This window comes from Cucurbita pepo, chromosome 18 (genome assembly GCF_057944985.1).
Source record: "Cucurbita pepo subsp. pepo isolate OVF chromosome 18, ASM5794498v1, whole genome shotgun sequence".
NCBI lineage: Eukaryota > Viridiplantae > Streptophyta > Magnoliopsida > Cucurbitales > Cucurbitaceae > Cucurbita > Cucurbita pepo.
Genome location: NC_141815.1, coordinates 9,683,512 through 9,709,401, shown reverse-complemented (window position 1 = coordinate 9,709,401; position 25,890 = coordinate 9,683,512). Strand labels below are relative to the sequence as shown.

The 25,890-nt window shown below is 36.9% G+C and overlaps 6 protein-coding genes, 1 non-coding gene and 1 pseudogene across 11 annotated transcripts; 1 reads left to right on the top strand and 7 right to left on the bottom strand.

Annotated features, from left to right (window-relative positions):
- Positions 1 to 262: 262 nt before the first annotated feature.
- LOC111780250 (uncharacterized) lies at positions 263 to 2,235 on the bottom strand. Its single transcript, XM_023660601.2, has 5 exons — positions 2,076 to 2,235; positions 1,843 to 1,963; positions 1,634 to 1,737; positions 609 to 740; positions 263 to 522 (listed from the first exon to the last, which is right to left on the bottom strand). The coding sequence occupies exons 1-5, from the start codon at positions 2,076 to 2,078 to the stop codon at positions 496 to 498; spliced, it is 387 nt and encodes a 128-aa protein (XP_023516369.1). The 5' UTR covers positions 2,079 to 2,235; the 3' UTR covers positions 263 to 495.
- On the bottom strand, positions 1,408 to 1,493 carry LOC111780763 (small nucleolar RNA snoR109). Its single transcript, XR_002812908.2, has one exon. It is a non-coding gene; the product is annotated as a small nucleolar RNA snoR109 (small nucleolar RNA).
- A 747-nt stretch (positions 2,236 to 2,982) lies between the features above and the next one.
- Positions 2,983 to 5,540, bottom strand: LOC111780354 (chaperone protein dnaJ 49). The gene is made up of 3 exons (XM_023660728.2): positions 5,380 to 5,540; positions 4,044 to 5,173; positions 2,983 to 3,376 (listed from the first exon to the last, which is right to left on the bottom strand). Exon 2 carries the CDS (start codon positions 5,138 to 5,140, stop codon positions 4,055 to 4,057), a length of 1,086 nt encoding a protein of 361 aa, XP_023516496.2. The 5' UTR covers positions 5,141 to 5,173; positions 5,380 to 5,540; the 3' UTR covers positions 2,983 to 3,376; positions 4,044 to 4,054.
- Positions 5,541 to 6,337: 797 nt separating this feature from the next.
- Positions 6,338 to 10,250, bottom strand: LOC111779982 (chaperone protein dnaJ 49 pseudogene; annotated as a pseudogene). Of its 2 annotated transcripts, none has more exons than XR_015413875.1 (3): positions 10,090 to 10,250; positions 8,741 to 9,852; positions 6,338 to 6,694 (listed from the first exon to the last, which is right to left on the bottom strand). The product of XR_015413875.1 is annotated as a chaperone protein dnaJ 49 pseudogene, transcript variant X1 (transcript). The 2 variants fall into 2 exon arrangements; XR_015413876.1 differs by lacking the exon at positions 6,338 to 6,694 and adding an exon at positions 6,749 to 7,671.
- Positions 10,251 to 10,886: 636 nt separating this feature from the next.
- On the top strand, positions 10,887 to 13,644 carry LOC111779983 (ribosome biogenesis regulatory protein homolog). Its single transcript, XM_023660199.2, has 8 exons — positions 10,887 to 11,066; positions 11,459 to 11,609; positions 11,712 to 11,763; positions 12,016 to 12,144; positions 12,316 to 12,433; positions 12,715 to 12,898; positions 12,988 to 13,101; positions 13,213 to 13,644. Exons 1-8 carry the CDS (start codon positions 10,978 to 10,980, stop codon positions 13,363 to 13,365), a joined length of 990 nt encoding a protein of 329 aa, XP_023515967.2. The 5' UTR covers positions 10,887 to 10,977; the 3' UTR covers positions 13,366 to 13,644.
- Positions 13,645 to 14,255: 611 nt separating this feature from the next.
- LOC111780637 (uncharacterized protein At2g34160) lies at positions 14,256 to 17,034 on the bottom strand. Of its 2 annotated transcripts, XM_023661097.2 has the most exons (6): positions 16,831 to 17,034; positions 16,599 to 16,647; positions 16,244 to 16,306; positions 16,055 to 16,119; positions 15,624 to 15,723; positions 14,256 to 14,461 (listed from the first exon to the last, which is right to left on the bottom strand). In XM_023661097.2, exons 1-5 carry the CDS (start codon positions 16,948 to 16,950, stop codon positions 15,628 to 15,630), a joined length of 393 nt encoding a protein of 130 aa, XP_023516865.1. In that variant the 5' UTR covers positions 16,951 to 17,034; the 3' UTR covers positions 14,256 to 14,461; positions 15,624 to 15,627. The 2 variants fall into 2 exon arrangements, with proteins under 2 accessions (XP_023516865.1, XP_023516863.1); XM_023661095.2 differs by lacking the exon at positions 14,256 to 14,461 and having other exon boundaries at positions 15,400 to 15,723; positions 16,831 to 17,033.
- A 1,010-nt stretch (positions 17,035 to 18,044) lies between these two features.
- Positions 18,045 to 21,983, bottom strand: LOC111780602 (F-box/kelch-repeat protein At1g55270). 2 transcript variants are annotated; one of them, XM_087119770.1, is made up of 3 exons: positions 21,702 to 21,983; positions 20,831 to 20,934; positions 18,045 to 19,771 (listed from the first exon to the last, which is right to left on the bottom strand). In XM_087119770.1, the coding sequence occupies exons 2-3, from the start codon at positions 20,855 to 20,857 to the stop codon at positions 18,512 to 18,514; spliced, it is 1,287 nt and encodes a 428-aa protein (XP_086975896.1). In that variant the 5' UTR covers positions 20,858 to 20,934; positions 21,702 to 21,983; the 3' UTR covers positions 18,045 to 18,511. The 2 variants fall into 2 exon arrangements, with proteins under 2 accessions (XP_086975896.1, XP_023516812.2); XM_023661044.2 differs by lacking the exon at positions 21,702 to 21,983 and having other exon boundaries at positions 20,831 to 21,693.
- Positions 21,984 to 22,699: 716 nt separating this feature from the next.
- Positions 22,700 to 25,476, bottom strand: LOC111780080 (uncharacterized). Its single transcript, XM_023660356.2, has 5 exons — positions 25,023 to 25,476; positions 24,630 to 24,941; positions 23,531 to 23,695; positions 23,390 to 23,441; positions 22,700 to 23,294 (listed from the first exon to the last, which is right to left on the bottom strand). Exons 2-5 carry the CDS (start codon positions 24,884 to 24,886, stop codon positions 23,196 to 23,198), a joined length of 573 nt encoding a protein of 190 aa, XP_023516124.2. The 5' UTR covers positions 24,887 to 24,941; positions 25,023 to 25,476; the 3' UTR covers positions 22,700 to 23,195.
- Positions 25,477 to 25,890: the final 414 nt, after the last annotated feature.

The window sequence follows — 25,890 nt, the reverse complement described above, 5'->3', positions numbered from 1 at the left end:
TAATAAGTAATAAATATAACTTTTACATTTATAAAATAAGTTAAACAGCTTATGGTTTATATTATATTCCTAATATTTTGTTGCTATTCATTTGAATGTTTTATAAGTTTTGTTTACAATATAATTAAAAATGTTAATTTTATACTATTCATAAGAATCATAAAAATACATATCTTCAATAGAAATTTATTGAGTTATAAATCTTGTTATTTATATATTAGAGATATGAATTAAATAGTTGTAGACGATGATCGACGCACACTTGTGATTCAAAATAGTTCTAGAAATCCGATTATATTCATCTTTGTCAAACATTTAATGTCAAATATCTAACCAAAATCATGATATAGCAAACATAATGAAGGATCATCACTCTTTCTAAACAATAATCGGATCTCTTGAGAAAGAAAATTGTAGTGGTTGTTACATATTCCTCCACTAAGGGGGATCGACCACCATGAACCAAGAAGCTTCTCAATTGCCAATTGCAGATCTTCAAATCAGGAGCTTCTCAATGGCGTCCTATATATCAAACATAAGGGCCATAACATGTTGTCAGGGGACGAATTTGGAAAAGAAGGGAGATATTTACTGGCACAATTACTTACCTTGAGTTGCTGTATTTGCGACTTCAATTGGCTTCCTTCATTTGTTGTCACAGAACAGGCGATAACAGGTCTTGTAACTCCACAAGCTCGGCCAAGTGCTTGCTTAGACGGGACAAACACATAGGGCACATTCTGCAAAATGAAATGCAACACTTTTTTCCATTACCAAGATACAGACATCAAAAATCAGTCTGTAAGCAGGAAATTATGACTAGAGAAAACATAAAAACAGGGGCTAACTGCTTCCAAACTAAACTTCAATTGATACAACAAAAACTAGACATCTCCATTGATACGATTTTAATGATAGTACCCTTTGTAACACAGATTGGTACGGGCGTAACTATACTGAGGAGTGGTATTCGGGTTTTCGAGGTTGCAATTATTGGAATACTTCCATTTCACATAACCCTTTACATATATATATCTAGAAAGAGAAGCTACCAAAAAATGAGCACCACTAACAAATTCTCAAAGAGAAACGCCTAGAGCAGCTTATTGGGTACATGTCAATTATAGAGACTAATGCAGCTCACATAACCCTTTATATATACATATATATCCTGGAAGAGAAGCTACCAAAAAATGAAAACTACTAACAAGTTCTCAAGGAGAAATGCCTAGAGCAGCTTATTGGGTATGTCAATTATAGAGGCTAATGCAGCTTGCCTAGAAGATGACAGAAATTTTAGAAGGCGAAACCCTATGCCGTTTCACTTGTCCAACCTTCTTATCATGTGAGCTTATTCATTCAAAGGGGAAAAGGTAAATAAACAGATTACTAAGGAAAGGTGAAAAGAAATGTAGGAAGTTCGGTAAGCAGATTTGTTGACAGAGAACAACAACCGGCCAGTAAACTTCACTCGTATGATTTGGCTACAGCCTCTTTGGCAGGTCAAGAATAAGGGTATCAGTTCTTATACAAATCCTTATCTTGGTACATGTAGCCTCAAAACCCAGAAACACATCAAATAATCCAATGAACTCAAAATAAATAAACTCCTCTATTGAGGATTGAAGAGTACCTTATCCTCGGCTAACAGAGGAAGATGGAGGAGGATTTCAAGGGGCTCGGTATCAGCGGCCATGACAACGAACTCAGATATACCCCTGTTCAGCGTCTTGGTTGCTGGTAAAGTCACACAAAACAAAAAATCAAAATAGAAACAGAACTCATTCGTGTGATAGTGAACACGAGAATGTGTCAAGAGAATGGTACAAGAAGAGAGGGTACCTTCATTGGCGCCCTTCTTGATTTGCTTGTAGTTAGCAGCTTGTTGAACAAGATCAAGAATGGTGATTGTAAGTTGCGCGTCGGCCAATGGGTATGCTTTGGGGTTCACTTTCTCTGCAGTCTGCCATTTTACAACACAAATACATAAAGTCACACTAGATATCAATCAAAACTACATTTTATCATTCAATTTCAAACAGAGAGAGAGAGAGAGAGAGAGAGAGAGAGAGTACCATTGTTCGTTCGAAGATTGAGCAAGCAGAGACGCAGAATTCTGGAGGTGGAGAAGAGACTCTGGAATTAGGGTTTTAGAAGAGCAACAGAGACACTAGGGTTTTCTGTTACAATCGTCGTCTAAACTTAATTGGATTCAAATTTAGTTTAAAATCCGTTTGATTTTAATTTTTTTTTTCTCCTCAAATACACTCTTAATCTAATTCTTTTTTTTTTTTTTTTTTTTTTTTTCTTTTCAATTCCTCTTATTGAATATTAGAACTTTAAGAAAAAAAAAATTGAAATTCTCTAATTTAAACATAGAAATATAATAAGCTTCAACACCCAAATACTCAATTTTTTGCTTTCGAATTTTTTTGTTTTTGAAACCATTAGTTAGAAAACAATTAACATAGATACTCGTCTTTTTCATATTTCATATGGATACGGATACTCAAAACCATATAAAAATCTTACAAAAAGAACGAACGAAGAAATATCATTTTTTATTATTGGGAACTTTCTCAACTTATTAGTATGATGTAGACAAACCATTTTAGGTTTTTCATGTTCAAAAATATTTTTGAAAAAGGTATAAGTTTGAAGTTATTAATCAAATTTTTAAAAGTTATAAAATAATTTTAAAATAAAGTATTATATTAAAAATTTAAGATACAAATACGCCCATAAAAGTACTAACAAACGTGTTCAAAAGCTAAACTTGTAACTTAATTCGACCCTAAATTGTGCTCAATTGTTCTCTATATAGAAACTAGAAAGGCCTACTCAATGGGTGTAGACCATCCAAAGTATACCAATGATAGGATAGAACACTGGTTTGTATCACTATCTAGAGTCTAAAGGCTTAAAAAAAGTGCTTTTAAACACTTGGAATTCAAACAAACTCTTACCTTGCATCACGACACATCTGAAAATTACCACTTAAATTATTACTCAATGAAGTTCTTCAGTTTTATTCCAACAATTTCCATGAAACAATCGATGTGAATCACTCAAATATACTGAAAATTGAATGACAGAGAGCAAGAGACAGTAAAAAAAAGTAATAACACCACAACACACGTTAGTATTAATTGATACTGTGACTTTTTATGACTATCTAAGCTTTGGGGTCCCAATATTACTCAACCACCTAATCTGCTGCAAGCTAGCTACCAGACACGGACATTTGATGGTAACTTCGGATGCAGAAGAGAAGCAAAACATTTGAAATAAGAGGCTCACTTTTTTCACATTAGTTGAGTTAATTGCAGATAAAGCAACCCCCGCCTTGCAGTAGTTGCAGCTTAATAGAAGCCATCTGCAGAAAAAGAGACATTTTGAGTGTTATAAAAGTATATCATCCAATGGAGATTTGTTAATACTCATAATTTAATTACACAGACAAGAGAACAAGGAACATATATATCTCAAATCTCAAGTTAACAGAGGAATCCCATGTTCAACATGAACGAGCATTTCTCTGCAGAACAGCTCAACAGAAGGTGTTCTTCAAATAAGACTTGAAAAGAAACCAGGAACAAATTACCATTCATATGCATCAACCTCATTCATGATGCCGTTCTTATAATATACACATGTTGTTTATGCCCGTTCTTAAAGAAATGGCTACAACATTTGTTTCAGTCCCAATAAAAGAAAAGGCTACAACATAAGGGTAACATTCGAACCAAATAATTAACGCAGCTCAATTCACCAGTTTGCCACCATGGTATATAGAAAGTTCTATTCCCATGTATTCTAATTGAACCATTGAAAAGATATCCAGCCACATACATAAATCGATTATCAGGTCAAGTATTAGCATAAGAAATGAATAATGTTGCAAAAAGCATATGACTTTCAAAATCCAAATAAATGGAGAGGCCCCACGTCGATTCGATTAAAGAAAACTTGGTAAACAATCTTGAGCAATAATGATTATACATCTATGATTGATAAAGGATAAAAAGAGGGATGAAATGAACCTTTCGTTCATTCACGAAGCAGCTGACTGAAACTTCTGCAACATATCACAATATGGAGTTTCCCTTATTAATCCCCACTGCCGACGTTGCATCTCAACACGACAATTCTGAGCAAGAATGTTAAAGTACTCCCTCTCTATGTGCCGCTCAAGTGACATGCGGTCAGGGCTATCAGGTGGATACTTCTCCTCAAATTTTGTTGATTTCACATAATAATTGACACCCTTCTGAGTGGTGAACTGGAATTCATAGGGATAGGAGCGGGACAGAGCATAGATAGGTTCTGAGGATGGCAAGAAGTTCAAAAGCAATATCAACAGCACAGGGAGCAATTGAATCAGAGTCCGAAGGCCACCACCTGATCCCTGATCAGCTGTTCTATGTCCCATTCCAGGGCCAAAATTGAAAGTACGAAACTGTGTGGTTGTAGGTGCCATTCCACCGAAGAAGAAGTTTCTAAATATCTCATCTGCATCAATATCAGCTTCGTAAAACCCATTAAATCCATTTGCACCACGTCTTGTAGTCTGTCTCTCGTAAACTGGTTCATCAGACCCAACAACATCATACTTTTTCCGACTCTCCTCGTTACTCAGACACTGAAACGCCTTTGATACAGCCTTAAACGCTTCTTCGGCGCCAGGAGCATTATTCTTATCTGGATGGACCTTTAAAGACAGCTTTCTATATGCCTTTCGAATATCCTCAGTACTACAACTCTTCTCCAATCCCAAAATCTCGTAATAATCCTTCTTCTTCTTAATTTTCCTCACAACCTCAATCTGCTCTTCTGTGTAAGTGGCCGATGTTGAAGATTCGGAAAACCCCGAGGGCGGAACCCTACGGCGAATCGAAGGCTTATCCGAGGGCTTAGATGAAGAGGTATCAGACGACCTATTCCCAGATTCTCCACTATTAACACCCAAATCTTCAACGGAAACGTTCTGAATTTCCGATAAGAGATCGTCAACGGAGAGCGTCGGATCAAGACGGCGAGCTTTATTCACAAATTTCAAGGCACGGGTCCGATTCCCAGCTTCCAAAGATTCTTTTCCGATTTTCAAACATTTCAAAGCATCGTCTTTGTTCCCGTCCATCACAAAAATCGCAAAAGACCAATCCGCAATTCCCTTCAAGAAAAAAAAAAAAAAAGGGGGAAAACGATTACATTCCTAATCGGGAACTAATAGAAAGCGTCGGTGCTACCAAAACCTTAGACGGATTGCGATTGGCGTAAAGAAATTGCAGGAGGAGAATATGGGAATTAAATTACACATTTGATCTACAGATTAAAATTGAATGAGTACAGGAATCTAGTTTGAAGATTTGAACTTACAGATGGTGCTGAAGAAGACGATTCAAGAAGTGTCCTCAACGTAGACGCATGGATGGGTCCGGATAGAGAAATCTAGGGATTGCAATTCCTGATGGAAGGAGAAATATTGGGAAATTGAGACCGGTATTTAAATGGAATGACGCGTTTAGAACTAATGTAAAGTGGCCAATGCCCATTATAGGCCAATTTCAGCTGACTCGACAATAACTGCATCACCACATATCGCCAATTTTTTTATTTTCTTTCAATTTCGGGAATATTAAAGTTTTTATTTTTACTTAATAATATTTTTCATTATAAAACTTTTTAATCAAAATCTCACACAATTGTTACTCATTTTCAATAATCTTAAAAATTACATTTTTTTTTTTTTTTTTTTTTTTCGTCGTAAATTCATGATTCAAAATCGACATTAAAATGAAAGTTGTCTACTTTGAGTATAAGCTTTCGTTGCTTTGCTTTGGGCTTCCTCAAAAGGCCTCAAACCGTATTCCTCGCTTATAAACCCATGATATTCAAAATAACCAATGTGGGACTCACTCCCAATAATCCTCAACTCGAACAAAGTTCACTATAAGCCTCCCCTGAGGCTTATGGAGCTCTCGAATAGCCTCCCTTTAATCGAGTCTCCTTTCTCTGGAACCCTCGAACCCTTTGTTCGACACTTTAGTAACTTTATTAAGTTTAGGCTTACATCTTTCTAAACTCACAAATTTCTAAACAAAAAAACAAATTTTAGAGTTGCTTTTTATTGAAGTTTTATCAATTTTGTAACAAAGATATGTTCTATAACTCATGAAACACACAAAAAAAAAAAAAAAAAAAAAAAAAAAAAAAAAAAAAAAAAATTAAGAGTTTGATCATATCTATGTTATTATAAGAACTCTAGGAATCATCTTGGGTTGATTTGATTTTAAAGAATGAAGAAAGGTTGCAATCCAAATCTTGGATCCAATGATATCTCAAATAGATGTGGCCACTCTTTCTTAATTAAAGAAAATGAAATGATGTCAAAATACAAGCTGTGACAAAGGCAGTCATAATAATGTTCGTTGGTTCAGATAATGCAAAGGGATTATAATCAGTACATCCAAGCTCAAGCTCTAAAATTATTCAGCATCTACTCGAGTAAATCTATAGTAATACTGGGAAAATATGCTAGAATCTAAGATGGTGGTGAGAATATGAGATTTACAAGCGAAGCATTCAGAATAGATGATAAAGAGCGACCTCAGATCTGGGGTAACTATTTGACTCCCGTTTCAGGCTCGTGCAAACATCCTAGGAATTCGTCTGCCACACGAGAAAATAGGACCTGCGAAACAAGTTCCAAATCTGTTTGATTAACATAGAAGCTTTTACACCCAACTGAGAATTGTTGTAATCTAATTGCGTGAGCAAAAGCAAAGAACTATGACGAATGATATCGATAGGAATGTTATTGTGATATCCCTACATCAGTTGGAGAGGAAAACAAAGCATTCCATATGAGGGTGTGGAGACCACACCCTAGCAGACATGTTTTAAAAACTTTGAGGGAAAGCCTAAAGGGAAAGTCCAAAGAGAACAATATTTTACTAGCGGTGGGCTTTGGTTGTTATAGTCATTGGATACTAGTAGTTACATACGAAAGTTCGTGGAGATTTGTTGAAACTAAATAGAGGGAGGGAGAAAGAATGGAGTAAGCACTTATTTAGTTGGTTTAGACTTGGGAGGTTCGAAGTTCCAATACTCGGAGTTATATTGTTGTTCTTATATCTTTTAGATTTCAATATTATTCTATTCTTGTTGTATGGGTTCTATCAGTTATAGAAGAGAGGTAATGCGAACAGGTAGAGTTATCGGTACCAAAAACAATGAGATGCAATTCCATATTTCCAGAGGAACTAAGTCCAAACAGACAATGTCACGTTGTGTCATTGCAGTGCACATGAAAGCTATGATTTCTAAATGAATATTTGTCATGAATAACTAATAAGTGCATCTAAGATCCAAAGGTACAAGAACCGAGGTAAGTAATAAACTGAAAGTGGGCAATAAAAAAAAAAAAAACTTCAAAATATCAATAATTTGAATTCTAGCTCATTCTCAGTCTACAGACTCATTCTTTGCCACAATCTGCAGGCCCCTCCATCTCTTTCTCTTTCTCTTTCTCTGCTGAGTGATAGTTTTGGATCACTGGCGTCTATAGCCCTTCTCTTCGTGCTATACAGGTGATGGGTTTTATATTTTGGCTCACGGACGTCTATAGCCCCTCTTCTTGCTTGCTTAATTTGTTTCCTATGTTACATCCTAGGTTGTTAGCAAACGTTTTTGGTTAGAGTTGTAAGATGATTGAATAGCGACAGAGGCAAGTGAAAATTCTCTACAGGAGAAGCATGGATGAGGAAGAATTTCATTAGGGGATGAACATTTCAAAAAAAGGATTCCTTTCATTCCTTTTTTCATGAGGAAATGAGTACCCGTGATAAGCCCAAACTAGCAACCTCAAAGGTCTACTGGCCAAAATTGGGGCATTCTGGCAAAACAGACTCAAATGGCTATTTGTGTGGTTTTGGTAAAAAGGAGGACAAATTCACAGGATTAATGCAATCGAAGCTAGACTTCGGGAAACTTGACCATAAACAGGTAGAAAGATTCATTGAGAGAAAAAAAACATGAGCATAATTCACGGTTAAAGACATTGTCCTTTTTGGGCTTTCACCTCTGGGCTTCCCCTCAAGGATTTAGAACACATCTGCTAGATAGACTTTTTCACACCCTTCTAAAGAATACTTCGTTCTCCTCTCCAACAAATGTGGGATCTCACAATTCACCCCCCTTCAAGACCCAACGCCCTCACTGACACTCGTTCCCCTCTGCAATCGACGTAGGATCTCACAAAATACCATTGATTTGAAATGTCAAACCAATTTGATTCACCAGTCTGCCACCATGCATGGAGAAAGATTATGCTTCTTCAACCACAACTGTCTTTTACAAAAATCTAATGACTTTGTAATATCTTTTAGGATTATGTTCTGTTAGAGAGCAAGTATTGGCAAAATAAAAGAATATCAAGGGGCATAGTCTGAACGCACGACAATCTACAGCACTGGTACAGATTGTGGGTAATAAATAAGAAACGCAACTTTCCTTCTTCCTTCATTCATAAATTAAAATGTAAGAAAATGTATAAGCTCATTTTCGAGACCAACAACTTTCCTCTATACTTCTTATTGTTTGGGAGGAACTAATACACCCAATCATGCTGCTAAACTATGCATTATGAAAACCTCGTATAAAGATAAATTGCCTGGAGAATCAAATTTGCACATAATTCAAAACTGCCAAAACGATAACAGAGAGAGTTGAAATGGACCTTCATTAAGCCGCTGATTGAAACTTATTCAACATATCACAATGCGGAGTTTCACGAATGAATCCCCATTGGCGTCGTTGCATCTCGAGTCGACAATTCTGTGCAAGAATATTGAAATACTCCCTATCTACCCTTTGGTCAAGAACCAGACGATCCCGACTATTAGGTGGAAACTCCTGCTCAAAGTTTTTTGATTTCACATAATAATTGACACCCTTCTGAGTTGTAAATCGGTGTTCATAAGGATATGAACGGGAAAGGGCATAGATAGGTTCTGAGGATGGCATGAAATTCAAAAGCAATATCACCAGCACAGGAAGCAATTGAATCAGTGTCCGAAGGCCACCACCTGAACCCTGATCACCTGTTCTAGGAGCCATTCCAGGGCCAAAATTGAAACTACGGAAATGAGTAGTTGTCGGCGGCATTCCACCAAAGAAGAAGTTTCTAAATATCTCATCTGCATCAACATCACCTTCGTAAAACCCATTAAATCCATTACCACCATGTCTTGCAGTCCGTCTCTCATAGACTTCTTCCTCGGACCCAACAAGATCATACGTTTTTCTACTCTCCTCGTTACTTAGACACTGAAAGGCCTTGGATACCGCCTTAAACGCTTCTTCAGCACCAGGAGCATTGTTCTTATCTGGATGAACCTTTAAAGACAGCTTTCTATATGACTTCCGAACATCCTCAATAGAGCAACTCTTCTCCAATCCCAAAATCTCGTAGTAATCCTTCTTCTTCTTGATCTGCCTTACAATCTCTACATTCTCCTCAGTATATGCCGCAGACGTTGAAGATTCAGAAGAACCAGATGCCGGAACTCTACGACGAACAGATGGTTGTTGTTCAGGGGACTTGGACGAAGGGGACCCAGATGGCCCATTGCCGGCATCACACGCATCACCACCCAACTGATCACTAGAAACGTTTTTAAGTTCCGGTAAGAGGTCGTCAACGGGAAGCGTCGGATCAAGACGACGAGCTTTGTTCACAAATTTTAGGGCTCGAACCAAATTCCCAGCTTCCAACGCCTCTTTTCCAATTCTCAAGCATTTCACAGCATCATCCTTATTCCCATCCATCCCAATTACCGCAAAAACCCTCTACCAAAACAACATAGGGATTTAGTTGGGGCAAAAACAAGGAGGCAGTTGATAAATTCGACACTAACAACACCGCCACAGACCAATTCAATTTCGCACTTAGATTTAACGAATATAGAAAATTGGGATTAAGAAATGGAAGAAGCCGATGAGAGATTAAACACTGTTTCGATGCAAATTGAACCAAAAAAGCCACAAAAAAAAAAAAAAAACGAGGAGAAATCAAGTTGGGCTTACCGATGGATCTGAAGGAGACGATGCGGAATTACCTCTACAATCTATGCATGAACAAGCCCTGATTGAGTGTCCAGAGAATTGGAATCGAAAACCAAGACGGTGGCTTTGAGTCCCGAGGCGGGGACGTATAGGGAAAATATTCAGGTCAAGCCCACTTCCCCTCAAAACTTTTGAGTTCAAAAGAAAAAAAAAAAAAAAAAAAAAAAAATCACTTCTAAATTAATGATTAATATAATTTAGTTTATAAATTTTAAATATAATAATTTAGTTTATAAATTTTAAATATAATAATTTAGTTTACAATTTTTAAATATAATAATTTAGTTTACAATTTTTAAATATAATAATTTAGTTTACAATTTTTAAATATAATAATTTAGTTTACAATTTTTAAATATAATAATTTAGTTTACAATTTTTAAATATAATAATTTAGTTTACAATTTTTAAATATAATAATTTAGTTTATAAATTTTAAATATAATAATTAGATATCAAATGTATTTATAAATACAAAGATTAAATTATTATATATAAAAATTTAAGCTTATTATTAATGAATTTTTTCATGCTAAAAATTTAGTGTTTCAATATAAATTTAATTATACGAATAATAATTTAATAAATCATTGAGGAGTTAATTTAAGGCATAATATCTACATGGAAGATTTTTTATTTTTTATTTATAAATTATTAAAAATAAATAAATAATTGGTGTTTGTGGGCCCGCATGGCCGTGAGAACAACTAGGGTTAACTGTGCGAAGAAAACGAAGATAATATAACGGCGTCGTTTCGTGGAGAAGCAAGCAACTTCTCTTGTCCCACTCCTAAACCCTGAATTTGGTATTTGCTCTTTCGCCTGAGAAGTCTCTTGAATCGGCCGGTGATGGAGACGCCGCAGGAAGTTCAGGTCGACATTGGTCATCTAATGGCGTTCAATCCTCACCACCATTTCACTTCCCCGCCGTCGTCCAGGTTAGCCTCTTCTCCCTCCGGCAAATCTATTATGCAAACCACGTTTACACCTCCTGTTGTTGCTACACGGACTAAGTTCGTAGTTTTCGGAACTTTGGGTTTTCTTTTAGTTGTTGGTTCTACTCTTTCGTTTCCTTTGATTGACATCTTTGAACCGGATTTTGGCTTTGAGGAACTATGATTTCTCAGCCTTGGAATACTGTTTGTTTGGTTAATTTCTGAAAGCATGTTATTGAAAAGAATCCGATAATTAGAAAAGAACTTTGATGTAGTTAATGTTTTGAGGGTTTTGGTTGTTTTGAATCTGTATATTATTTTGAACACATTGGCATGAACATATATATTTGAAGAGAATCTTTACTATTTTTGCTTGGTTGCTTCTATACTTACAGGGAGGAGCTAGTGAATGAATGTCTACAGAAGGGTACAGAGCTAGTTCAAGCTATTGCTAATGAACTTTTCATCCTGCCTTCAACTGAAGATAGAGATGGTCCTCTAGTGAAGTTGTCTCAACCTAAAACAAAATTGCCCAGGGAGAAGCCTGTAAGCCCATGAATATTTGATATTTTCGTTTATCGTCTCGTTTTTGCTTTTAAACTATGGATGTTTACATTTTGGTTGGGTGATGTCTTTCTTTCTTTCCAGCTTCCGAAGCCTAAGGCTCCTACAAAATGGGAACTTTTTGCTAAAAAACGAGGTTGGACGTTTTTTTATGCTTTGATCCTGTTTTGTGCTGTTTTGTATTGTATTAAAAGATTCATGTTTCCAATCCTTCAATTGTGTGGATTGAATTGAATTGAGCTGAAAGTCTTACTTGCTGTAAAGGAAAAAACTGCTAAAGATGAAAAGAAACAACTTACAAGAAGAATGAGAGGCATCCGAACACAAGACTCTGGAATTGGGAGTTTCTGGGGTGGAATTTAATTTTAGTACTCTGTGACTTTTGCAGGTATAAAAAACAGGAAAAAAGATAAGATTCTGTATGATGAACAAACTCAAACATGGAAGCGTCGCCATGGTTATGATCGTGCAAATGATGAGGAGAACATACCCATCATTGAGGCCAAGATGACAGATGGTATTATTTAATATAACCTTGCATTTTAAGATGGACTACTTTTCTTGATGTCAAATTTCTGAACATAATAACTTTGACAGAGAGAATTTGAATATTGATACTTGCCCTTTCCACTCGACTAATATAGATATCAAAATGCCCATTAAGTATCATGCTTTTTTGCATTTGCAGAGCCGGGCGTCGATCCCTTTGCTAAGAGGCAAGAAAATAAGAGGAAACGAGTTGAAAAGCAAGAAAATAATCGCTTACAGAATCTGAAACAAGCTGCAAAAGTTGGTGCTTTGCCAAGGTTTTACCCTCTTATCACAGTTATTGGGTGTTGATCAAGTAATTAGATTATATCTTCTCACAATCATACTAATGCGTATGTTTGGGTATTTAAACTTCTTCGACATTGTCCCATTTGTTCGTACTTTGGGTAGGAAGGTGGAGCATTTGACCACAACTTGTACCTGTTAAACCCATTGATTCGTGCCTTTCGTTTCCAACAATATCATAATGTCTTAACTCTGTCTTTTGATTTTCATCAGTTTTCTGATATATATAGCTAAGTTGATTAAACTGATGCAGCCACGTTCAACTAGCTGCAACTGCTCTGCCCATAACCGGGACGCAAGCTGCAACGAAGAAAATTACAAAAGACGAGCTTGGGAATGTGGCTGGAATGGCTGCAACCGCAACAGCTAGTGGTGGAAAATTCGACAAGAAGTTGCCTGGAGAAAAGCCTCCAAAGCATGAAGGAAAATATCGCAAGGTTAACTAGACAATCCTTCTCCTTGCCATGCTCGGGCATATTATATGCCTATCATAAAGTTAAATATTTTGTTCTTTGTTTACACGCAGTTTTTACCCGTTGTGGAAGGAACGGGCGTTGGCTCTCGAGAAAGGGAGCAAACTGAGAAAGTCCTGAACCGTCTAATATCTAAGAATTCACATGAGATACTAAACGTCAATAAGGTCGTTTTATCATACTTTTCTTTGTTTTGGTTTCAGCAACTGACATCTTTCTTCGTTGCTCCATGGTTGGACATTTTGTCTAATGGTCTTCACTAATTATCCCGAGTATAGGCTGTGAACATGTACAACGTGAAAAGAGAAAAGAGGCGCAAACATGATGATAGAAAGCCTTCATCATCAACATCGAGCAAGTTGAAACCAAATAAGAAAGTTCAGAAGAAGCCGCTGAAGAAGGGATCATCGAAGAAAGGCCAGGCCAAATGAGGTTATTACCCTTTATAATGGTTGGTATTTTAAGTAAGAGTTCTTGTACTACACAATCTTCTTTATGGAAGAAATTTTGCATTTGGACTGTTTATTTAGTAATTATCTTCTCCATTCAAAGAATAGTGCCTCCCGTTCTCACACACTATCAGAAGACGAATATGTAGTTTTTTTTTTCTTTGTAGGGATTGATCAGTTGGTTCCACCTTGTAGCAATCAAAGAAGTGATATTTCTGAGGGATATAATCCAATCCAAATGATATTGTTGTGTTATCCTTATTCCTTACTATATGAATATCTTATTGGTTAGATTGGCTAGAAAAATCCCCCTTATGATGTAGCCAGCTGATATTTTTCTAAAAAAAATAATAATTACGAACCTTCTGATTAACTAATAAAGATGGATACCATATAAATGTTTAGAGGCTGTTTGATAGAAGATGAGTTCATTAGAGGTCGTTTAATAGAAGATGAGTTCATATAAATGTTTAGAGGCGCCATTTGATAGGTGATAGATTCCTCTAAACATTTAGAGGCCGTTCGATAGGAGATTGTTAGATAAAAACGGGCTAAGCAAGTTAAATTCATGATTTTGAAATACATACTTTTATCAAGGTATTACCTTTTCCTTGCCTTCCATAAGTGTGGACTTTCTCAGTCTCCTTCCTTTCTTTTCATTTTATTTTAAATATAGTTTAATTAATAAATTAATAATAATTTATTAACATATTTACTCAAATTTATTTTTACAAATAACTATTTTTTGGGATTAATTTTGGTTAGACTATGCATTATTAACATATCACAATTTTAAAACATTTCTCTTTATATCTTATTAGCTTGTAATTCTCTAAATGAATCACAAATTTTCAATATCTAAGAGATAATAATTGACTAAAACCACAAATTTTCAGTGACAAAAAAGAGGTTTATGGTCATACATAAGGTACAGTTTGAATAGCTGAATTCGGGCATCACGTTGCCAAATGGAACTAATACAGAGTTTGAAACCTGCACTATTGAGTGATATTCTCTGTGCCATGAAGTACATGTTTTGTCTTCGCTTTCCTTTAGCTTTGTTGATAGGAGCGAATTCCTAAGCACCATAGTTTGTAACTGTTATCAGCGATAACCCACAAGCAAGGAGGATAAGAACGGAAAACATAATTAAGAACAAGAAGACCAAAGGAGAGCGCCTTCCAAATTTTACAAAGGCCTTATTAAAGCCTAACTGAAGTAATAACTTTAACAGCCCAAGCCCACCGCTAGCAGACATTTTATTCTTTAGACTATTCCTTTCGAGCTCCCCCTCAAGATTTTAAAACACGTCCACTAAGGAGAGTTGCCACACCCTTCTAAGAAATGTTTTGTTCCTCTCTCCAACCTATGTGGGATCTCACAATCCATCCCCTTGGAGGCCCAGCGTCCTCCCTGGCGCACTACCGATGTCTGGCTCGGATACCATTTGTAACAGCCTAAGCCCACCACAAACAGATATTATCCTCTTTGGACTTTCCCTTTCGAACTTCCCCTCAAAGTTTAAAAACACATCCACCAGGGAGAGGTTTCCACTCTTATAAGGAATATTTTGTTCCCCTCTCCAACCGACGTGTGATCTAACAAGAAAGTTACGCACGGGAGGAAAGCTACTTTAAGCTTGTCCAAGCCGTAGGAATAGTTTTCCTGTGCTTTATAGAGAGAGTATCAAAGAGAATACTGAGATCGAGAAAGAAGATGCTTCAATTGTACCAATACGGTATATTAGCTACTTTGATGAAGAGAATACAAAAAAAAGGGCACTTCCCCACTGTATCAGACTTGAGGACAAATAAATGGAACCCAATGTGGGATCGGTTAGGAGAGTACCATGCCATGAAAAAACATGTTTCTCAAAAGCATTCTCTTCTGACCTTACATGTGCAGTTCGTCCAAAGTGATTATCAGATTGTGGGAAACAAGGTTCAATCGTACTACATGTAAAAATACTTTGAATGCAGTTTAAATTTCTGAAGCAAATCATCTATCGAATGCATATTTACCAAAACTGAAGAATCAGATTATGTTTCCACTCTCTTAAACAAAGATATCCCATGGTACCTAAAAATGGGCAAGTCAATGGTTCCCCAACTAAAAAACCTACATCAGTAAATGAACCACTTGTTTACTAACGTAATTAACAACAGAGAGACCAGATATCAGGAAAGAACAAGAGTCATCCACAAGGAGGATAAGAACAAAAAAGAAAAGAAAAAAAAAACCTTTTCAACTCTGCTCTTCACCATCTTCGTTTTCCCTTTCCTCTGCAGCAGCAGCCATCAGTTCATCGAAGTTTTCAGTTTTCCCCAGCACAATCTCAATCTAGAAGGTAAAAATCAGTCGTTACAAATGTTAGACTTATCTAATCAGATGAAAATCACAGAGAAATTTCGCACAGTCCCAGCAATTAATTTGCACGCTCAGTGAATAAACGTCTATAACCCACACCACTAATTTCTAGGGTCCAAATATGAAAGTAAATAAACGTGATAAATCGGATTGGAAGTTACACGAGGGTATACTTTTATGTGCCAAAATACGAGAGAGAAATCTCTTGCAATGTTTCTTTTAAGGGAGAAAAAACGAGAGAGGCAGCTTCCAAATTATCATCCATTGTGAAGTAACAAAGCAAGAAAGCAGTACGACGTATTACCTTAGCTTTTTGAACTGGTCTCCCTCGAGAATCATCCTTGATATCAACAGTAGAAGTCATTATCTCTATAGAAGATAAGAAAATTTTTGTGAGCATTCAAAATTATATTCATCAACTCTAAAGAAGTCATTATCTCTAAGAGGTAGCCCCAATAGTATATTCCAAAAAAAGAAGGAAGAGGATATTTACTCTTTTCTAAAGCCAGTCCATTGTTTTTCAGAATTTCCGCAACAGTCACAACAGTTGCAATGGCTGCAAAGGCATACATAGAAGTTTTAACATACTAATAACCCAAACCACCATTTGAAAGGATCAATTGACTGCATTGAAATTCAAATAGAAAAATGTTTCATTTGTCGCATAAAAAACAATGAAAAGTTGACTACCCACATGAGAACATTACAAAAAATCCATCATTTAAGCAGAGTATTCAAGTGTCCCAGTTTCAGACTTGAATAAACATACTATGGCTATGAGGCAAATCCGCACTTCTCAAAATGGATAGCCATTAATATTAGGAGTAAAAACAGTATAGAAAACCTACCCATCCCAAGCGCAGAAAGCTCGACCTCATTGTACTGCTGCATATACCTCTACATAAATTGGAAAAAAGAAAAATCGGTAACCAGAGGGTTAGCAAAACAAACCAGATAAACTTACAGACAAATCCCAAAACAACGAACCTGTTAACAATTTATACCAAATTAGAGAAGCCAGATTGGGAAGGAGTCAATAAATGAAGCGAATCCGAAGCCAAGAGTCGAAAGGAAACAAACCTTGGCGAGATTAACATAGAAGAATAGGGGCTTCTTGGTGTTGGAGACTTGAATTCGATTCTTCTTCTGCGAATCAGCTGTCAATGCAATGGAGTTGACACCCTCTGTAATCTCTTCCATCGAGCTTCTGAAACCTAAAACCCTAACCCTAACACTCACTTCTGGAAGTGCGACTATGAGAAAGGAGAGTGAAAGTGATGGACTTTCTTTAATTTTATATTATTTTATTTTCCCATTTCATTATTTATATATTTTCTAATTTTTTATTTGAAGCTATTAAAATTTTCAAATTAAGTTTCTAATTACTAGTAATATTAAAAAAAAAATAAATAAATAAATAAAAAGTATGATTTTCTATTGGTTGACATTTGTTTTGATATTAAAAAAAATTCAGCCAATTATAGTTAACATACTTTATAATTATAATTGGCTTATGCCTTAATTTTCTTATCATTAAAAATATTGATATTATCGAGTAGGAATTCACGACTTAACAAATGTCAATAGTACGAATGTATTGTAGATAGACCGTGTGAGTGTGATGTCTGACATTGGTTGGGGAGGAGAACAAAACATCCTTTAAGGGTGTGAAAATCTTCCCTAGCAGACACGTTTTAAAGCCTTGAGGGGAAGCTCGAAAGGGAAAGATATCCGCTAGCGGTGGATCTGGGTCATGACTAATGGTATCAGAGCCACGATGTGTTAGCCTTCTAACTGTTCCCTAAAGAGGGTAGACACGAGGTGGTGTGATAGTAAGGACACTAGGCCCCAAAGGGGGTGGATTTGGTGGCAGTCGCACATCGATTAGAGAAATGAACGAGTGTTAGCAAGGACGTTGGCCCCGAAGGGGGTGGATTGTGATGTTCCACATTGGTTGGGGAGGAGAACAAAACACCCTTTGTAAAGGTGTGGAAACCTTCCCCTAGCAGACGCGTTTTAAAGCTCAAAGAGGACAATATCGGCTAGCGGTGGATCTGGGTCATTACAGACCGTGTGAATTTTACTTATGCCTATCAAGTGGAGCTCATCTAGCTATGAAAAACTAGCCCTGAAAGAGGAGTCCGACGCTAACTACAAAAGACCTCCGTACAAAAAGACCAATGTCTATCCAACCTAACAGAAAAAAAACATGGAAACAGAACAGGATTATGGAGATGTAATCTGGACATATAAACAGAAGGGGCGACCAGATTTCCGACAAAGAACATGTAATGTAAGAACACAATGATTATGTATCATATAAAACTCATGTAGCAGCAGTCTATAACAGCAGAATCTCCAGAGAAATTGGGGAAATACACATGATCATGTTCTGTATGGTACCTATGAGATGATATCAAGAAAGGCTCAAAGGTCTGTCACAATCTGAGTCCCCTGACCCTGTGCTGCACAAATATTTGCAGTTCTATAGCAGTTCTCTAACAGTTCAATACTACAACAAATCATTTTATGGTGAATGGACAATTTTGTTTCCCTTCTTTCTCACAGATGACATGAAAAAAGAATCGAGGCAGAGGACAAAATCGTCCATGTGACCGAACTATTTGAAGTAGTATTGATTGATTACTAGCATTGCTTCTCCCATGTTTGGCATCAAACCATGGTTCTAAGATATGTAAAGAAGAGAAACAATGGTAGAACATATAAGCACGAGAGGCCTACGAAACAATACGAAAAAAATTCACGCTTGAAGAACCTGGCAGTGAACTATGTGGCTTTTCAGACGACTTCGACCCGAAAGACTCGACCAGAGATTTGTGACCAAAGTTTTGAGTTGCCCTTTTCCTGCTAAGGTCTCCCATAGATGTTCACCGGGAGCACTGTCGGAATCTTCGCACTTCGAAACGTCGACAAGAGAAAGGCTCATGTTATTGCGAACGATGCACAATTTTCCGTTGAATGGAACAAGAGCAGCTGCCTCCAATGCCTTAGAACTCCCCAGATGCAGCTTGCTATCTATACTCTTGTTCCAAGAGTTGGATGCTTCGTCGTAGACCCGAAGTTTGCAGCCATCCTTGCAGTCGACAGCATAAAGATGTCCGTTTAAGGAAACACTTGGGTTCCTCCAACCTGCAACCATTCCATCATAAACAGGACACCAGCTGTCGGTTTCGGGCTGGTAGACATCACTTAGAACCTGACGTTGAGTCCCAAATCCCTTCAAATACCATTTACCCTCATAAACAACTCCAATTATGGGCACCATGGGAATGCTCATATCGGAAATGAAGGTCCATCGATTCTTATTCGGGTCGTATACTTCAGCAGATTTCAAAGACCGATGGCCACCTTCATTTTCCCCACCTGCAACATACAAACAGTTGTTTATCACACACGATCCAAAGACATGTCGTCTACGAAGCATGTCGGGGGCTCGGTGCCATTTATTTGTCCTGGCACTGTAAAAAATGACTCGTCTCATTGTTCCTTTTATTGGATCTCTGCCACCAAACAAATAGAGATGGCAACCACTAAGAACCGCACAGCCAAACCCAAGAGCTTCTGAGTATTCTTTAGGGACAGGAGGAAGGGGCTGCCAAAGCTGATATATGGGGTCAAAGGCATGCCATGAAATCTTATTATCTCGGTCTCTCTTAACGACGTAAATCCATTCTTCTGCAACTCCTAAACTCTTACGAAGAGAGTAAAAGAAGTTGCCAGCCAAAAGACGATACCATCTTTTGCAAACTAATCGGAGTTTACGGTGTTCAACCCTTGGGACACGGATAAGGCAAGCTATTGCAAGATCGTCGGGTAGTCCAGGAAGCAAAGGAGATTGGTTCCTGCTCCGGTCACTACGAGCCGGCTTAGGTCGAGTTGGGTGTATCGATGGTTTGATGCTAGGTTGTAGACAAAGCTTTGAGCCAGGGACAAACTTTTTAGCTCCAGCAACAGTCTTGAGGCCTGCATCTACTCTACATAAACAAGCTGTTGTGTCAACCTGAAATCATCCATCAGTGAATGTAAGCCATTCTGCCTTTTAATCCTACAAAAGATAATAGCACATATAGCAATGGTATCCATACTAACTAATTGACGTAGAAATGTAATAACACAGGCTATAAAAACTCAGCTTTCTTCAATCCCAGAAAATTGCAGGCTATTTTTGTAACTTGGATCAGTATTTTCGAGGGAATAGCTTTATCCGTCCTGTCTTTTGTACTTTTCCATATATAATGGAAATCGTCTCGGAGTATAACTAAAGAAAAACTCACACGTAACAAAGCGGCTTCGCTCTTCTCCCTCGTCAACTCGGTCTCGCTCGTTATGGTGGAATGAACCTTTCCAAAGGCTGCCTAGTTTACCAACTTTTGGCTAGAAACCAGCTTGAAGGAAAGAGTGGAAGTCTTTATGTGATATCCAACATCGGTTGGAGAGGAGAACAAAACATTTTTTATAAGGATGTGGAAACCTCTCCCTAGCAGACGCGTTTTAAAACTTTGAGGGGAAGCCCGAAAGGGAAAGCTCAAATAGGACAATATCTGCTAGCGGTGGATTTGGACTGTTACACGCCCATTATTTAGAATTAAAGCAATATTTGAAGAAATGCCTTATGAAATTAACCTAAGGGCGGATTTGCAAATACGAGCAAATGTAAGAATATTTCCTTCTCTAAGTTCCTTTTATCGAAATTCTCAAATAGGAGCGAATCGGTATAGTTTTGAAACGATCTAATCGGTTTTGGCTTTTTGTATATAAGTTGTCTTTGCAGCTTCATTTGTGTCTGTCTAATCCTTTTCTTCTCACTTCCTCTCCTAACAGATGTAAGAAACACAAGAACATGAATAAAAGACAACAAACCTTATTCTATACAAATTAGGAGACTTCTTGAGTTTGTCATTCATTAGCTTCAAACATTTGCTAATCAATGATCAAACAAGAATCTTAAGAAATAACATTCTCGAAAATTCCACTGAAGGCAGGATCATTGCACATACATATTATTCAAAATAAGTGTATAAACAAAGCAAGAACATCGTCCAATGGATAAAGAACTTACCAGAGGAGGTTGGATCATTCTCTCCATCTCTTCCCTTGTGGGAATATCAGCACAAGATAAATTTTCAAACTCCAACCACTACCCAACCTCACATTTGTCTGATCCTACAAGAACCATTTGAAAATAAGAAATGCATCACAGATTTCTAACACAGATTACTCGCGGCAGGTCGGCTCTTCAAGCTTGTATATCCCACCTTGGCAAGTCCACAATTCAGGCTTGAAACACAGTAAATTAAAGTGGAAGAAAGAGAGCAAGCATGATTTGAGCATTATCTAAAAGACCCATTTCAGAAATCAGAGATCTGCGCAGAGAAACCTCGTGTAAAGCTCGTCCCACAAGGTCTACAGACAAGAAATCAGAAACCCCAAATCTCATCTAGCTCACCAGAGCGGTCTGAGGAAGAATTAAATGCGAGACAGCAGAAAACAGGAGCAAAGAGGCCAATGAAGGAGGAGAAAGAGACCCCTGTGGCCATTAAACCTCAGTGGAGTTTAGGGCCCATGGCCTCAGCGGCACAACCTACCAAGTACAAGAGTGCGTTCAAGAAGAGAGAGACTGCAAAAAGCAAACCCAAACCATTAAAGGGGATCGAGAAATAGAGGCTTTGAATGATGGCAAATGGGTTGGTTGTTGTATTGAAGCATTGAAGAACAGAACCCACAAATGGGTAAGTGGTTGGAAGATAGCTGTTGTTGTTGAAACTTAAGATGAAGGATCAGAAGGGGCAAAAGTATGGAAAATGGGAAGTTCCCCGCAGGGTCAAACGCTCAAAAGAAAGACTCCAAAAACCCAAAAAGAAAAAAGGAAAAGACAGAAACTTCAACAAAGAAACAAAAGACAAAAAGTAAAATTGATAGCCCCCACATACCTCCCCTCTCAAACCCACATCTCAAATGCCCATCTTCGTCATCTGAAAGAGCCAGAGGGAGCTGAAAATGGAGTTCATATGATAAGTTAAATAGCAAAGCCATTGAAAGCCTTCATTCCTCCTCCTATTCACCACTTTCTGGGAAAGCTGTAAGCAAAAAGTGCCATGGTCCATAGGAAAAACACTTCACCTTTAGAAATCCATTTGATAATCATATTTGGTTCCCATTTCATCTTTTAATTCTTATCCTCCTTGGCTGTATCTAAATTTTCTAAAACAAGTAGCATTTTTGTTTTCTCATTTCAAAAGCCCTTTGATATCTTACTCCCAAAAAAACAGAGTATCTTAGTCAAAATTTGAAAGTAGACTACACAATGAAAAACAAAAAGTGTTGGTAAATTTAAAAGAAAATGTATAAATGGTATCAAAATAGCTTTTTCTTTTTGAATGAGAAATAAATTAAGTAAATTTCTCAATTTTTATTTCATTTTTAATTTAAAAAGATTATTATAAAAGATAAGTATCATAATATTTAAAAAAAAAAAAAGAAGAACAATTAGCCTTTTTTCTTGGGTGGTTTCAAGGCAATGGGTATTTGTAAATAAATTTGAAGAAGATTACAAATTTTGACAGTCATTTTGTCTGGTAGTAATCCAACTTATTCATGATTCCTTTACCAAATACATAAACAATGAAGGAATATAAAGAATCCTACTTCAAAACAATGAAATATACCAGCAATTAGGTGAATACTCAACTTCTTTCCCATTGTCATTTTTCTGCCAAATATGGCTTCAAATATGCTTCATTCAGCCAAGTGGAAGAAGGTGGGCTGAAGCAATGGATATCAATCAAGGGATAAGACCAGCTTAACATCTTTATTCAATACTCAAAAAGACTAAGATCTTTATTCAGTTTTCTAAGTAACGACGACGAACGAATGCCTCGAACGGACTTAAACAACAGCAGAAAGAGCAAAAAGTAAGCAAAAAAAAATATGGCCAAACAGATCATTCATTCAAGTAACTTCACTGAAACAGTATTTTCCGAAACTTTACAGTCCTACATATTGTCTAATGAGACTTTTTTGTTTTCTTTCTTTTCCTTGTGCTAAGGATGCGAGCGAAGATGCCAAAATGAAACGAATCACCTACACGAATAATAAGGCACGCCACACGCCTACTTTTCAATGAAAAAAATGAGGCAACTAAACTACATAACAAAGTAAATGGACTTTGCCAACAGAAGATGTAAGAATATAAGAATGGTGCTCCAGTTGTAGCCATACCAAAATAGTGAAGGTCAGATGTACCATGAGCGTGCATAATTCTGGCAAGGTCGGTATTCGAATTGACTGAGGAGAAGGAAGTTGGCTAATGGAGAATCATGCAATACAAATCAGAACCTTCTTTTATATCAAGCCAGTTCAACCAATCATCTGTGCTTCAAAATCAATCTTTTTGTCTATGCATCATCACTTGGATCGAGTGAAAGTTAATCTGTACGAAGAACATCGCTCTGAGGACTCTGAGGCCTAAATTTCCCGATAATTATACTTGGAAATACAACCATGCATGCCATGAACAAAGTGAACTGCAGCAACACCAAAGAGTAGTAGTAGTCATTGGATGCCATAATGTAAGCCTAACAATTGGTAAGTGCCAAAACCAAAAGCATGTGATAAGTACCAGAAGAGGAATGGTCAGGAAGCCCCATATCGGCCAAAGAGCAAATGACAACCTACAAATGAGAAGGAAAAAGGTGTATTTTATATGGAATGATGAATGTTAATAGGCTGCAATATCATAAAAGTTGGTGGGTTATCTTACAAGCAAAAGGAGATAAGCCCAAGAAGTGTTGCAATTGGTAAAACTGATAAGCTTGCTACTTCCCATTTTTCATTAAACCTTCTAATACTCCAAGCTGACATACTCGTGTAAATGAATATGACAACGTTCAAACCGATCGCCACCATTCCAAGGTATAATGGAGGTCTGCTCAAGAGAATAGAATTCAAGCAATGTACGTGAATCTAAGAATACTAATGTTCGTTAATGAAAGAAAAAAAGACACATCCTGAAATATTACAAAAAGGGTCAAACAAACAACATAGGCACAAGCAAAGAGGAGCCAAAAACATTACAAGAAGGAACCCTCACTATTGAGAACCAAAAGTAAAGGAATGTCACAACAAAAATCGAAACCCGACATCGAAAACAAATGCATTAGAAGCCAAACTCCAAGCTCCCAAGACCCCTCTAACCTCTTAAAACCGTCGGATTCCATTCTAGCTAGGTATTCCATGAACTACAGAGAAACCCACTTGCCTGTTGATTACGCCCGATTTTTGTAATGGAATAGAGTACTATACATTTCCATTCCCTAAGTTTGGAAAATAGAGGTGAAGATTAACTTCTTCCAACATAGCATGACCACAATTGATCAAAACCAATGCCATACCAAAAACTGGAAGAAGTTCTACAAAATCTACGCCTACGGATAGTAATCAACTAAAGCAGTCTCAATCCGAAAAACAATCCACAGAAAGATGCAATCAAGAAGGCATGATCAATCTAGAATGACAACTACTTAATGTGTATCCTTTATCTTTTTGCTTTAAGCCCTGAAAATTTCTAGTAAATGCAACTTTCTTAAGATGTTTTGTACAAGAACTTATCAAGCTACCTGTATCTTTCTATGAACATCGACAATGAATATGCCAAAGCTGATCAAATGATTCTCTATACAAAAATTATAAAATATGTGCAGAATCAGTGAGCTTATATAAACCACAACTCTTGATTTTGAGGCACACACCAAAAGGCAACAATATAACCATTCCATCTCTAAAAATTTGATTAAATAAATCTGGCAACAATATGATCAAACAACATTCAGAAGTGTGCATACATCTAAGTGTTCGTTCACCTTCTTATTCGGCCATCATGCCACAAAAGAATTATCATATTGGAATGCCTATCGCCATAGTATACAACGAAAGCAGCAGAAGCAAGCCAAAGGACATTCTCTACAACTTCAACCCACGTCCGACTCTTTGGAGTATGAAACGACATAGCTTGAAACCTCGAACATGCATCATCCTCAATATCATCACCACTAGAAGCATATCCCTGGCTATGCCTCTGCCTCATATAACCACCCGCTACGGGTGTTCCCCCCGACATGGAGGAAAGAAAGGACTCCAAATCTATCAAACTTTGAGTTCCCCAGATAACTTTACTGCATTACCACTCAGATTAACTCAAAATTAAATGCCAAAGAACTCACGAATTGATTGACACGAGATCATAGAAAAGGTACCAATTCCATCAGGGATCCTCCAAATGAATATCTGCAACAAACCCACATCTGAGGCTCTTCGAATTCCAATCCCAACCCCTTTTTATAGAAACAAAGGCTTCGAATTCTCGATAACCCAGAATTGGACTTCAAAAACGCTTCAATACCCACAATGTAAATTCTATCATTGAATGCAGAAAACGGAGCAGGGTGTTCAATAAGAAACCAGGGAAGGTATTAGGGGATATTCCCTAATGACTGCGAGCTTTCTATTCTGGACGATAGAGATCTGAAAAGCAGAATGTTAGGATTTTGATGGGGATGATGAGTGAAGGGGTTATTCGTTGCGTGAAAGAAACTAAGAATATGGGGTTTTGAATCGTGCGAGACAATTCTTGTTAAACGCCTTTCTTATTTGCACACTTCCTCAGATTTTTTTTTCCTTTTCCTCTGTTTTTGCCAACTTTATTGGCTTTCCCACCAATCAAAGTCAACATTAAGGAATTAAATCACATTGCCCAAATGCTAATTTGCCTGTAATGTGCAAAATATTAAATTCTTTAAGAAAAATTAAAAATATTGGATAAAGGTCAAAGTTGGTTTGACTTTTTCTCATAGCTTTGGAAACAGCATTTGGGCTAATTAAGAAAAAAAAATTATTGCCTTTTCTTTTTTTTACTTTTGTTTTTGAAGAAATCAATAGAAAGCTTTGGATTTGAATAGTGAAATGTTTTTGAATTTTGGTCTTCAAAATTTAATGTTTTTTTGACTTTCTATGTTCATGAAATTTTTTGATTTTCCCTATTCTCTAAGATGGCTTTTTATATTATAGAGTTTTTAATGATCCTTTAATGAAATTAGGCCAATTTTATATTATAGAGATTTTAAT

Excerpts from the sequence above, each read along its gene's own strand:
- LOC111780250 (XM_023660601.2), bottom strand. Across the intron at positions 741-1,633 it reads CTCTGTTAGCCGAGGATAAG|AATGTGCCCTATGTGTTTGT; the intron begins GTACTCTTCAAT and ends TTCATTTTGCAG. Across the intron at positions 523-608 it reads CGCAAATACAGCAACTCAAG|GACGCCATTGAGAAGCTCCT; the intron begins GTAAGTAATTGT and ends TTTGATATATAG.
- LOC111780354 (XM_023660728.2), bottom strand. The coding sequence starts at position 5,140 with ATGGACGGGAACAAAGACGATGCTTTGAAATGTTTGAAAATCGGAAAA.
- LOC111779983 (XM_023660199.2), top strand. The coding sequence starts at position 10,978 with ATGGAGACGCCGCAGGAAGTTCAGGTCGACATTGGTCATCTAATGGCG. Across the intron at positions 11,067-11,458 it reads ACTTCCCCGCCGTCGTCCAG|GGAGGAGCTAGTGAATGAAT; the intron begins GTTAGCCTCTTC and ends CTATACTTACAG. Across the intron at positions 11,610-11,711 it reads AATTGCCCAGGGAGAAGCCT|CTTCCGAAGCCTAAGGCTCC; the intron begins GTAAGCCCATGA and ends CTTTCTTTCCAG.
- LOC111780637 (XM_023661097.2), bottom strand. The coding sequence starts at position 16,950 with ATGGAAGAGATTACAGAGGGTGTCAACTCCATTGCATTGACAGCTGAT. Across the intron at positions 16,307-16,598 it reads GCTTTCTGCGCTTGGGATGG|CCATTGCAACTGTTGTGACT; the intron begins GTAGGTTTTCTA and ends ATGCCTTTGCAG. Across the intron at positions 16,120-16,243 it reads TGGACTGGCTTTAGAAAAGA|AGATAATGACTTCTACTGTT; the intron begins GTAAATATCCTC and ends TATCTTCTATAG.
- LOC111780602 (XM_087119770.1), bottom strand. The coding sequence starts at position 20,857 with ATGGAGAGAATGATCCAACCTCCTCTG. Across the intron at positions 19,772-20,830 it reads GAATGATCCAACCTCCTCTG|GTTGACACAACAGCTTGTTT; the intron begins GTAAGTTCTTTA and ends GGATGATTTCAG.
- LOC111780080 (XM_023660356.2), bottom strand. The coding sequence starts at position 24,886 with ATGTCGGGGGGAACACCCGTAGCGGGTGGTTATATGAGGCAGAGGCAT. Across the intron at positions 23,696-24,629 it reads CATGATGGCCGAATAAGAAG|ACCTCCATTATACCTTGGAA; the intron begins GTGAACGAACAC and ends TCTCTTGAGCAG. Across the intron at positions 23,295-23,389 it reads TCCTGACCATTCCTCTTCTG|TTCACTTTGTTCATGGCATG; the intron begins GTACTTATCACA and ends GTGTTGCTGCAG.